A 13,773-nucleotide genomic window follows, 5' to 3' on the forward strand; every position below is an offset into this window, starting at 1 on the left:
ATATCCTCAGCAAACTCACACATTAAACTTGATGTCTTTCAACAATATTGTTAAATAATGAAGACAATATGGAGTGATCCCAATGCAGAGGACAGTGTGGTTAAGATGTCTATGGAAAATAACTGTTAAACAAACCTTTATCCAGGGCAATAACTTGCCCATGTCACAGTGCTCCACTTTGTGTCATAGGCAAGGAAACTGGTCAACGATGGCTATATAACTGCATTCCTGTCAAGACAATCCTGTGTCACTTCAACCATTGGTACCATCATTTTCCCTGGAACAGAAGTCATTCTTACAGGTCTGCAATTATTCACTTCATCCTTTGATAACGGGGAGTGAGCTTTGCACATCTCCAAACTGTAATGGCTTTCCCTGCACACAAGGATGCTCTCAAAATGACGTGTTTCCTTTCCTTGCCTCTTTTAATATAACTAGATAGATTCTATCAGCCACAGGTGACTTACAACCTTTCAGCATCAACAATTTCTCATTCACTTAACTCTTGGTTATCACAAAACCATTTAGCTTCCAGTTCTAACTTGGTATGCCCATCTTTAAAAACTTTTTCATGCATGACTGTAGATGCAAACTATTTATTTGTCAGCAATCCGAAAACAGGTTTATCAATAGTTGACACACACACAATTAGTAACCAATGTGGTTCACCTGTTTCCTTCTGAAGTTAACATAAAGAATTATTTGCTACTGTCCTTTGCTTAGCCTGACTCCTTGTAATCTGCCCAAACTTACCTAACCTCTTTAATGAACTGATTGCAAACTAGTTGTATTTATTGTAGGTTTCTGTAGTCCCTGATAATTTATAATCATACCATGCATTTTTCTTCTCTTCCACTAGTCTCATCAGTTCATCTAACATCCATTTTATTTAAACCCTGAACAATATCTTTGTAGTAGGCCTAGTAGCTTCTATGATTCCTTCACCGAATGTTTTCCAGTTAGAATTTAGTTGTTAATATCATTGGTTGTTCCCAATGAAAACAATTTAAATACTGTCTAAGGCCACTGCAGCTATGTTTATAAAAGCAAAATCCCTTCCCTTTAACCTTGACAGTAGTTATATCTTGAACTATATCCTACATTAATAGCCATATAATCACAATTCACCACCACAGTAGTTCCTTATGTGGATATAAATGCATGAAGAGTTCAGCTGTTTATCAGATCAAGTGCACTGCTTTCTCTTTTTGCTCCTAATAAGCTAATGTAGAAAAGTCATCCAATAAATCCATAAGTTTTATTACTGTGTGTGCGTGTGACCAATCCACAAGTTCTATTCAATAACTAAAAAGTTAAAATCTCCATTATAAAAAAAAATCTTGATCTACTGGCCCATTTTATAACTCATTTTTGCTTTTCCAAGGCTTGGGGAGCAGATGTAATGTTGAGCCAGTTTGGCATCACACCAAACCGACTCAATATCACACTGGCCACTTGGTATAAAAATATCACATCAACCAGGTACACTGCTTTAGATTAGTGCTTCTTAAACAGGAACATAATATCCCCCTGTTCTGTCCGTATACACTGTGTTCACCATAATCAAACTCTGCATCCCTTATGTCTGAAATGGCATCTCATTTTTGATATCCTCATGTGTGCATTTGATGACTTAACCAACACTTCGAATTCACCCAAAATATTTACTCGACTCCTAGCATTAGCATATAAGGAAGTGCATATGTGCATCTAACTTTGCTCTTAGTAACTGTAACACAGCTCACATATTTGCTTGTCCCAGGGGGACCCCTCACAGCATGTCCTTTCAACTCACTACCTCAGCAAATATTCTACTTCAAAGAACCTTATACAAATGTGTAGTCATCACTTATTAAAAACACAATTAAACAAAAACTAGTCACTGTCTAAATCCATATCGCCTGACTTACGATCACTGTCACTCTCTTCAGCCTTCTTCAGTGAAGTTGCTAAAACAGAATCTTTGTCATCCTTTTCACTTTCTGTTCCTTCCTTCTTTTTCAGTGGCTTCTTGAGTACTGTCATATCTCCAGGGCTGCATTACAGTTATTTACATTGAATAAAAAGTAAATCTTAAGATCTATTTGTAGTAACAGTGGAACATGTAAAATACACTGATAATAACTATTTCCTGTGGCACTAGTGCTTTGTACCACTGCAGATTCCACTTTGTCTGACCGAATGGTTGTTGCCTCAAGTGTTGAGCTGGTAGGTTTCTACTGGTCGTAAGTGTTTTACTATTGTTTTCAGTATTTTTTGGACTTGACTGATACAGTATATTTAACTGCACCCTTCTAAGGGTTTTAAAAAGCTACTGATTAATTTAGAATTTTAAACTAGAGAAGTTGCTTTGCAAAGAACATCTTTGAGGTTCTCTGAGAGATTTTTTTTTTTTAGAATAGCAAGTATTTGGACAGTAGGTGCATCTACCTGCTTCTGCAGGTCATGGGACATTTTAACAATTATTTTTAGTATTTTTTAGACTTTACTGTACTATTTAATTGTAAAATTAAATGCATGGGAGAAGAAACTGTTGGAACAGCAGGCTTTCTCTAAGTTTAACATAATTATAAATGAATAAATCATTTAGCCATTAATGCAGAGCTGCACTTTTATCCTACCTTAATTTAAATGCTTTAACCTGTATGACGTTAATTACAATAAATGAGAATATTTATTAGGACAAAACAAAGTAATGTAACATTTTTATTTATGGTAGGATGGAATATTCATGTTAACAGTATGTCTACTTTTACAACTGTAAAGATCAGATAAACAATACTACTCTTAGTTCACAATAAGCACAGTACAAAGAAAAATCCTTCATATATACTTCACTGGAGACAGTAACACAATTTCTTCAAAATGTGTAGTCATCACTTATTAAAAACACAATTAAACAAAAACTAGTCACTGTCTAAATCCATATCGCCTGACTTACGATCACTGTCACTCTCTTCAGCCTTCTTCGGTGAAGTTGCTAAAACAGAATCTTTGTCATCCTTTTCACTTCCTGTACCTTCCTTCTTTTTCACAGTGGCTTCTTGAGTACTGTCATATCCCTTTTCTTCTTCATCATAGTCCCTTATAACTTTTGTTTCTTTACTACTTATACTTTCCTTCTCTTCATCTTTATCCCTTTTCTTCTTCTTTTTATCACGTTCCCTGCTATGATCTCTCTCTTTCCTCTTCTTATGCCTAATATAAATTAAATAAGTTAGTTCTTTCCTAATGAGAACAAATGAAACTACAATTAACTATATTTCATATTTTATGGTCATGTATATTTTCCTAATATTCTGATATATCTAATTTCTTTAAAAAAATACATTAAATATTTTACTGACACCATCTTTTAATAGTTTTATGATGTCTAGTTTTGCATCTAAATTTTACAGCTTTCTTATTACCTTGCTATTTTTGCTTTCATTTCTAATAGTCCTATTCATATGCTAGTATATCCTTCCTAAAACTATAACTACAGATAACCATCCCAAATTAATTTTTACCAGTGTAAGACTTCTCTTTAAATGTTTAGTTCTTGCATCAGCATCACACCCTATTTGAATGTATATTTTGTAAAGTGAATTGCAAAGAATGAATAGACAATAGCAAAAATAAATAAAAATTTAAATGGTGCAAATTCTTATTAGAATTTGCAAATACAAATGAAAACCAAACTCAAAATTTATTTTGGTGTCCCGAAAGAACATCAGAGCAGAGGTGTGCATAGCACTCACAACACAGAAATATCAAAGTGACAATTCAAATTGAGAAGAAAAGTGTGTGCCCTGTTTTATAATTCCAGTCACAGCTTTGTAGAGAAATGTTCTGTTGTTCTCCATTACTCCAAGCATTTTAGAATAACAGCATTAGTAAATGATGTAAGGAAGCATGCTTATACATCATCAGTAAATAATAATAATAAAAAAAACCCAATCCTTCCCACATCACCTGTCCATGCCCTCTTTAATAATTCATCTAATGCTTTCTTAAATTCCAAATTCACTTCCACAACAACACACCAGATATAAGTTCATTCTAACAACTAACCACTGGCTGACAGAAAATTTCTGTACATCTAATCCTGTAACCACCTTTCCTCAATATAAATTTATCCCCCATTGTGTGTTGTCAGATGTAAAGAGTATGGATGCCATCACCATTTAGCTTGAAGCTAAATCTATTCAAAGCTTTAAACATCTCCACATAGGTGTCCTTTTGTTCTCCTCACTAATCTCATTGCTCTTTCTGGACGTGTTCCAACAGCTCTACACCCTTCCTAAAATGAGGCTTCCAGGTCTCTATGCAGTGCTCAAGATGTAGCCTAACTACTGCCTTATAACAGTGGAATAATTACTTCCATATCCTTGCTGGCAAAATTCCTGTATATCAACAGTAAAAACCCCCCATGAACTGTCACAGTAGCCCTTCTGCACCACTCAGAAAACTTCATATCACTTAAATTACCCCAAGGTCTCTTTTGTTCTCTACTATCCTGAGCGTGGTGCCACACAGTAGGTATGTTATTATGGGATTACTTTGGTACCAATATGCAGTACCTTGCATTATCAAAGTTAAACTTCAGCTTCAATTTTTCAGCCTGCAAACTTAGGCATTAAGCCTGATATATATCTCTATCAATGAATACTGGAAAAAAAAAAAAAAAAAAAAAAATAGCCAAGTCTCTTTCCCATAATAAGATGGGAAAGGACTTTATAATAATAAAGGTATGCCACTTCAAGAAGTTGCTAAAATTATTCAGTTGATGCATAAAATGGCAGTTAAAATATATTAGTAAATGGAAGGTTCCTTCATTTGGATAGCTGTAATTCTAGGTTAATTTATCAACTCCAGAATCACAACCAGAACTAAAAATTAATCACTCAATATAGTTCCTCTTCTTCCTTTCACAAAAGTTTACGGCTGAGGTTCAGGCTTGCAATTTACAATAATCAGTAACAGGATCTGATTTGGTGAGGGTCACTACAATCCAAAATGTTCTAAGCGGTTTCACATTCAAAATTTTATCTCAGAGCATAGGATACTTGAGAGTATGAAGTCATTTTTAAGTAGCAAATTGTACAAGTAATACTTTGTATATTTATTCTTGACTATTTTTTAATTGTAACTATAGCTAATAGCATCAAAAATATCATAGAGCATGAGACTCTTGCAGGTGATCATAGTATTAAAGATAAATTACTTGGCAGTGACTGAAGTATCTAGTGATATGGCAGAAGATACACCCCTGATTCAGGCTTCAGATATGAATCATCACGAGCAGAGGTTTTGGTTCAACAAGAGAGTTTTATTAGGGAACTCAATTAGGTGTAATAGAACCAGAATATGTCTAACTATTTATCATGTCTCGATGGGATTAATGGGACTGTGTGGCTATACACGTGGGTACTAATGATGTTACACACAACTGAAGGTCTTGGTTGAAAGTAAAGAAATCTGCTGAAAAATGTTGTTGGTTAGGGCATAATGTAATTGTGTCTACAATCTTGTCCATGACAATAGAAGGAAATTTTTGACATGAGGTTTGTTGATTAACTTCAGATGTGAGGAAGGGCTTTTCTGGAGTGGCTTGTGTCAGACGGTAGAAGGAATTTATTTTGCAGGGATGGAACACATTTGAATAGAAAAAAGGTGCAATGGTCCTTGCCAATATTTAAAGGAGCTTTAAGGGTTCATGGAAAGTGTTAGTGAGGTGGGGGAAGATGGGAGCTTGACATGAAATTAGATAATGTTATGGGTTAAGGTCATATGCACTCTCTTTTAGGGTTTGAATGAGAGGCTGCAATAGTCCAAGAGTGAAGTGAGTTATGTGAAAGGCTGACAGGTCCTTCCACACAGGTGATCACTCACCAGCTAAGGACATGAAAGGATGTGATAAAAGCAATGTAAGACAGGTTAGTAATGGTACAACACATCCAATAATCATAAGGGATGTATCAGGGATGTGAATAACAAGAAAATACAAAACCTTTATGGGAACTGTTAGCAGTGAGTGTCCCTGGTGTACTACAGTGGGCAATGAAAAATGAGATTTTGGTAGTCAAGGAAGGGTAAGAGGGATTAATGTAGCTTCTTATCCTTCAATTTTACATCTAAAGGGTCGGACTCCAGCCCTTCTCTTTGATTGTGGAATTAGGAATACATATAAAGTTTAGGAATAATTCAAGAAATAGAACAAGCATTAAAAGTGAGCAGAATACTGGGGGGAATATAAATGTAATTTGGAACAACACAAACATTAAAAAGGATACTAAAATTAAAATATACCAATTAGTACAGTAAAGTAAAACCATAATAATGAAATAAAACCACAGTATAGTAAAACATAGTATAATGTATGCAATTGACACAAGGTGAGTAACAGAAAAAAAAATAAAGAAACCTATAGAAATAATTTTAAGAAAAATAAATAAAATATTAAGAGATAAAAGTTAAAAAGTGAGGAAATTAGAAACAATGCAAAAAGTCCATTTTGGGATCGAAGACATTATGCTAATATTACACAAGTGAGTCTTAACAATAAACTAAGCCTGAACGTGGATAAAGCTGCATGTACTATGATATTTACCTGGTTATACTGAAAGAAACTGCAAGGCAATGAGCCAGACCTTTAGGGTTAAGTATAAGTGCCAATGTTTCACCAACAAATGGAATGGGCAAGAAGGAATTTGTTTTGTAGAGACGGGATACACTTAAACAAAGGTGGTGCAAAAGTTTTTGCCAGTATTATTGAGGATACCTTAAAGGCTCAGGGAAACTGCTAGTTAGGGGGGATGTGGGTAATACTGACACGCGTTTATCTGATAATATTGGTCAATGTAACTCTTGCACATACCTTAAGAGTTCTTATCTGTTACCCCAACTGGACGTATTATCTAGATGTTCTGGGGGCAAAGACGTTTCACGTGAGCAGGTAGCTAATATCAGGGAAGAGAGCCTAAAAAACTTCAAGGGTTGTGTTAGGGTTGTTAAATATACAAGAACAGTAAATCTTAATTGTTTATACAGTAACGTTAGAAGTGTCGTCAATAAAATGAGCGAATTCGAACTGCTGGTTAAAACAAGTAACGCGGACATAATAGGGCTTACGGAGACGTGGTGCCACCCGGAAATTGGGGATGATGAGTTTCAGTACGGCTTGTATAATGTATTTAGGAAGGATAGAGTAGATAGAAGGGGTGGTGGGGTAATGCTTCTTATCAGAAGCAGTCTGAGTGCGACGATAGCTTTCCCAGATTCAGACATTTCACATGCTAGTATAGAGTCTGTATGGTGTGAGATAGTTGGAAACAAAGGTACAATGCGAGTAGGCGTAATCTACAGACCAGGTGATTGTGAAGACTATGACAAAAGCCTCTACATGCAAATGGAATGGGCAAGTAAGCGTCAATGCCTTATTATGGGTGATTTCAATTTGCCTCTAATTGATTGGAGTAAATGGGAAGGAAACTCGACATGGGGAACAAAATTTTTAAATCAACTAGATGACTGTTATTTGTATCAACATGTCAGGGAAAGTACTAGAGAAAAGAATATCCTAGACCTCATCATCACACATGAATCACATGACATAACAGGGCTGACAGTAGAGGAACCAGTAGCAGGAAGTGATCACGGAGTTCTACGGTGGATGATGACGAGAGATGTAGCAGAAGTAAAAGGCAAAGGAATGGGTTTTAATTTCAGAAAAGGAAATTACGATGCCTTAAGGTACTACATGGCCTCTATTAACTGGGTAGATATCGCGCAGAGAATGAATACAATTGAACTGTGGTACGCTTTTAAAACATTAATCACAGATGCCTTGAATGCGTATATACCATTAAAAAAATACTCCACGAGAAGGGTTCCAAGTTGGATGAATAGTGAAGTTGCCACATTACTTGAGCAGAAAAAGGTGGCATGGAAAGGTTACAGAGCAATAAAAAGTACTGAAGCCTATAACAGCTACAAGGTGGTGTGTAATAGAGCCACAGAAAAGGTTCGACAGGCAAAGGCAGTTTATGAGAAATCACTAGCAAACAGAGCAAAGAGGGGGGATAAAGAATTCTTCACATATATAAATGCCAAGAAGAGCAGGACAAACCAGATCGGACCTTTACGTAAGGGAAAGGGGATAGTAATAAATACACCAGCTGCCGTTGCAGATGAACTCAACAGTTATTTTGCATCGATATTTACAAATGAAAAGCCTTTTGTGGCAATGGGAAATTGTGGGAGCGAAGTTAAAAAATATGTAATTAATGATATTGAAATTTCGCAAGATTATTTAATGAAAAAACTTTCAAGCCTACAGACTAGTAAGGCTCCTGGAGTTGATGGAATATACCCTATAATCTTGAGAGAGGCGGCAAGCGAGTGCATTGAACCACTGAGGCTGGTTATGCGAGCATCACTAGACTCTGGGGAGATTCCCTTGGATTGGAAAAGTGCAAATGTATCTCCCATACATAAGGGTGGCTCTAAAAGTGAAGTGGGAAATTATCGACCTGTCAGTCCGACTTCAGTAGTAGGGAAAATCATGGAGGCATTGATCAAGGGTGGAATTCAGGATCATTTGGATAGAATTGAAATTCTCAAGGATACTCACAGCATGGTTTTGTAAAGGGAAAATCATGTTTAACAAATCTGGTTCGCTATTTCGAAAGGGTCACTCACGAGCTGGATTTAGGGAATAATTTCGACATTGTTTATTTAGATTTCAGCAAAGCTTTTGACTCAGTCCCACATGAGCGGTTGCTTTATAAGCTGGAACAGGTTGGAATCACTGGGAAAATCCTTAGATGGATAGAAGGATGGCTTCAGGGCAGGAGGCAGAGGGTTGTGATAAATGGCTATTCCTCAGATTGGGTTGATGTAAGAAGTGGGGTTCCCCAAGGATCAGTATTAGGACCACTGTTGTTTTTAATTTTCATAAACGACATTGATGAAGGGATAGAGGGCGTGATGTCTAAATTTGCAGATGATGTTAAAATTGGTAGAGTAGTTAATGATCACTGTCAAGCTGAGCTTCTTCAGAGAGACCTAGATAGACTTCAAGAATGGTCAGAAAAATGGCAGCTGTGCTTTAATCCAACAAAGTGTAAGGTATTACACCTGGGAAACAGTAATCCCGAAATAACTTATTCACTTGGTGGTGTTCAACTAAACCCAGTACTGGAGGAAAGGGACTTGGGTGTTACGATACGGTCAGACATGAAATTCTCTGAGCATTGTAAACAGGTTGCAAGGAAGGCCCATGGTGTCCTATCGATGATCTATCGAACTTTTGCAAGTAGAGATAGGGACGTGATAATCCCATTATATAAGGCCTATGTTAGACCACACTTGGAATACTGTGTTCAAGTATGGAGACCGCACCTAAAGAAAGACATCGAGCTTCTTGAAAGGGTGCAAAGAAGGGTAACTCGCCTGGTGAGATCGGCAAAAGGGCGTCCTTATGAAGAAAGACTTCGAATATGTGGGTTGCAGAGTTTGGAAACTAGACACCTTAGAGGAGATTTGATTGAGGTGTTTAAGGCTCTGAGAGGCATCAGTAAAATGAATGAGGACAAAATTTTCAAGATTATAAATGATGCTAGAACTAGGGGACATAAATTCAAGTTACGGGGGGAAATGTTTAGATTGGACTGCAGGAAGTTTTATTTTAGCCAGCGAGTTATAAATTACTGGAATAAGTTGCCTTCATGGGTGGTAGAGGCCGACAGTTTGGGGAAATTCAAAGGTCATCTGGATAGTACTTTCGGGTAAGGGAAGCGCATAGGATGATAGGATTAATTTCCTTTTTATTTAATTTTTAATTTCATTTTATTATTTTTATTTATTTATTAATTATTATTATTTATTTATTTAATTTTTGTTTTTATCATTGTTTTGTTCGGATTTTTTTTTTTTGGCTGGTGCAGCATAAGCCATAGGCTTTCTTGCACCATACGGCCGTTACTAATACTAATACACAAAGGGTATGCTCAGAAATAAATGAGTAATTATATACTGGTTAGTTTATCCTCAGTGGCAGGCATGGTCACAGGGGTTAAATATAATATCCTAAAATGGATCACAACATGGTCTGTAAAGGGAAAATCTTGTTTGATCAATATGATAAATCACTATGTGCTCACATAAGAGTTGGATGCAAGCAACAAATCTATTGAGGTCAAGGGCAGGAAACTGAGGTGTAGGGGCAGACAGAGCTGTTATCAAAGGGCTTCAGAATGGGCCGACCGGGCTAGCCGAGTGGGTAAAGTACCTGCCCGGCAACCCCAAGGTCGCGGATTCGATTCCCGCCTCGGGCTTGGATCAAAGTACTGCAAAAACCTTGGGAGGTGCAATATGGCCACAGAAGCCGATGCGCCAACAACTACCAAATCAAAAAAAAAAAAAAAAAAAATCATTACATCAATTCCAATCTCAATGATGGCTATTTCCACCTAGAGTCTGCCAAGCCCACTGTTCATCTTAGTTATTCTAATTATTCACTCTACCATTCCTTTCACTTCAAAAGTGATATTTATGTCTACAATATTCCCTGTCAAAGATAACTAATTTGAATCTCCTCTGGCTTTAAATCTCTCTATCCCATTCTGTAAAATTAACTGGTGCCTCTATTATTCTCCACATTCCATTAATCACTCAGAACTCTTTGAAACTCAGAGTTTCTATGGTCTAACTTTCCAAACAATGAGGTAATTTTCTTTTGAATTCAATTTTAATATTCACAACTCCAGCTGGCTTCAGTTTTCTAGTCACAAGAACACAGATGGTAGAGGTGCTGAGGCTTCTGCAGTTACTAATGACCTCACACACATATCATTCATTTACCTACCAGAATACTAGACAATACTAACCACTCGCTGAACACTCTTTGATCTTTTTCTCACAAATAGCACCCCCCCCCCCCCAGAGTACATAGTTAAGGTGAGTGGTCTTCTAGGCACTTCAGATCACAACTTGGCAATGTTCTCTTCTTCAAAAGTGTCTTTCTTGTGGCCATTCTCAACTTTGTTTTGTTTGGCATTACAACAATACAAAAGATTGAGCTGAGGGAATTGTATTCTTCTTTTCCTTGGTTAGGTTACTGTTTTAAATTATCTGTATGTGTACAAATTTCATGTGGGCAACAAATTATGTGTTATTAATCAAAATTTATATTTTTACATCATCTTTATAGTAACTGTGATAAAGTGTATGTTTTTGGGATCATGTATGTGGTATGCATGGAGCGAATGTGTATATCACGTGAATTAAAATTCATTGATAATTATGATATGTAATAATAATTATGCAAAATTGGATGCATGACTGTGAGTATATGAGTATCTGATCTGTGAATGTATATGGAAATGGTTGAGCAAATGTGGGTATGTAGCAGGTATATGTTAGCAAATGTCTTACGGTGGGTGAGAAGCGAGTTCACTTAACTTGCAAAAAAAAAAAAAAAAGTATGTGCTGTCCCATTCAGGATAGTGTACTGAGTGCTATAAGTGTGCGAAAATGGTAAATGCATGGAAATGTCCTTTAAGTGTTAAATGTACCCTGAACATGTGTGTGTGTGTGTATATATATATACAGGGTGTTTCAGTTAAACGTTTCAGAACTTCTAAGAGGGGTAGGGTACATCCTACCAACTCGAAATCATATAGCAATGTGGGGTCGGAAATGCTTTCCTGAAGCGGTGTTGTACACAGAAGCACCATAAAAAGAAAAGAGACCGTAAGTGAGAAATCGTTTTAATAATACATGAAAAGAAGCAAAAGGTACATGGATTAAAGTAAGTGTTCGAAGTTTCTTCCACGGGCTACAATGCATGCCTCACATCTCCGACGCATGGACATCTGAACATTCTGGAATACTCCAGGCGAATTTCGAATTTCTTCGGCAGCTACTGCGATTCTTGCAACCAGCTCCTCAGCATTGTCAACAGGGGTGTCATAAACTAGCGATTTCATATGACCCCAGAAATAAAAATCAAGACATGATAGGTCGGGTGACCGAGCAGGCCAACGCACGGGACCACCACGTCCGATCCACTGTTGACCAAATGTGACATCCAGGTAGTTACGAACATCTCCGCTATAATGGGCAGGGGCTCCATCGTGTTGGAACCACATTGTCTGTTGCGTCAATGCAGAAATCTGTTCATCTCTCAAAAGTTGTGGCAATACTTGCTGCAGAAAGATCAAGTAGATAGGTACGGTTAGACCTATCTACTTGATAATCCATGTACCTACGGTAATCCATGTACCTTTTGCTTCTTTTCATGTATTATTAAAACGATTTCTCACTTACGGTCTCTTTTCTTTATGGTGCTTCTGTGTACAACACCGCTTCAGGAAAGCATTTCCGACCCCACATTGCTATATGATTTCGAGTTGTCAGGATGTACCCTACCCCTCTTAGAAGTTCTGAAACGTTTAACTGAAACACCCTGTATATATATAAAAAAAATTATTAGCCATTTTTGGTTAAGTGATAAATGTGAGTGAATGCTATTTCACCTGTGTAAACAAAAACAAAATGTGGCTGATTGAATGTTTGTGGTTAGTATAATAATAAAGTGACTGTCTTGGTAGTTGTTTTATTTAGGTGGCAACTGCACGTTGATGAATGTAAGAAGGTAAATGTGTGAATGAGAGTTGTGATATGTGCTGTCTCCAGATGTCCACACCCATGGGCATCTGGAGACAACACACACGTATTTGTACATGTGTACAGATGGGCTGAGTACATGCAGAGTGTATGATGTTCTGATAGGCTTCCACAAATTGGACTGCAGAGGAAGCAACTTATCAAGAAACCTCCTGCCATGCTGACACTTGCTTCAGCTGGTCTGGCCAGTGTGGGATTTAATACAGAGAAGCACTGTGCATCCATAGTGTGAGAACACACTATGGATGCACACTCCCAACACATAGGGACACCTGGCCTTATGACTTTGCTCCCCCACAATTCCCATTTCCCTTCCCACCTCCTTTCCCAAACTATGTGCCTGGTGGACTATCATCACAAACCTTTTTGTGCTTCTGACAGCACCCCCCCCCCTCATGGAGGGTGGGCTTCCTCTTCAGGGATGCCCATCTACTCTAACTTTTCATTTCCAGGTGGAAAGGTATTCCTATCATCCACCTTCTTTATCTTCACCCCTTTTCTCTAACACTTGAATTATCAACCCTGTGCTCTGCTCACTTACAAATAAAAATTTCGTTTTTTTTTCTCCTCAGGGGCAAATTCATGCACATTCCAGTGTTCGCCCCTGACTTTATATACTTCTTACTGCACTCAGTCTCCCTCCATGGGACGAATGGGCAATATGAGGTCCCATTAGGGGCCCCCACACCTAAATGGTTGGAGAAACAACAGACCAACACTAAAAGTTACATATCTGGTCTTTACAGTGTTTGTACTGCGATATAGAGTACAGTAAACCCAGGGCGTTACGAGTACAGTGGGTTACGTTCCTGAGAAATGCCGCGAATACCAAAAACGCGAATACTGAGTTATGGCTCCCATAGTAATAAAGGGGTTCCGTTCCAAAGTATGAAATATATAAGAAAAACTAGTCTAAAATTTTGTCTATGTTTGTATATTTCATAATATGACTATGTACATAGACAGTACATAGTGAAATGCAAGCATATGGCATCGAAATGAAAATAAGAAACAGTTTAATATTAAATGTAATATTTATTAGAAATTTCAAACAAATCTTTCAAACTTGTGCCTTTGCTAGCTAAAAAAAACTTATCCCGC

At 37.3% G+C, this 13,773-nt stretch overlaps 1 protein-coding gene across 5 annotated transcripts in view; it reads right to left on the reverse strand.

Moving 5' to 3' along the window:
* Positions 1–2,733: 2,733 nt before the first annotated feature.
* Positions 2,734–13,773, reverse strand: part of Srp54 (splicing regulatory protein 54) — a 274,433-nt gene continuing 263,393 nt past the window's right edge. For 4 of the 5 annotated variants that reach the window (XM_090374416.1, XM_090374414.1, XM_090374415.1 and 1 more), the window contains one exon: positions 2,734–3,198. In XM_090374416.1, coding sequence (XP_090230542.1) covers positions 2,907–3,198 — 292 coding nt within the window. In that variant the 3' untranslated portion in view covers positions 2,734–2,906. The remainder of the gene's footprint in view (positions 3,199–13,773) is intronic. The other variant, XM_090374417.1, reaches the window with a different exon arrangement.

The sequence above is a fragment of the Mastigoproctus giganteus genome, chromosome 5 (genome assembly GCF_048544385.1).
Source record: "Mastigoproctus giganteus isolate SK-2022 chromosome 5, ASM4854438v1, whole genome shotgun sequence".
Lineage (NCBI taxonomy): Eukaryota > Metazoa > Arthropoda > Arachnida > Uropygi > Thelyphonidae > Mastigoproctus > Mastigoproctus giganteus.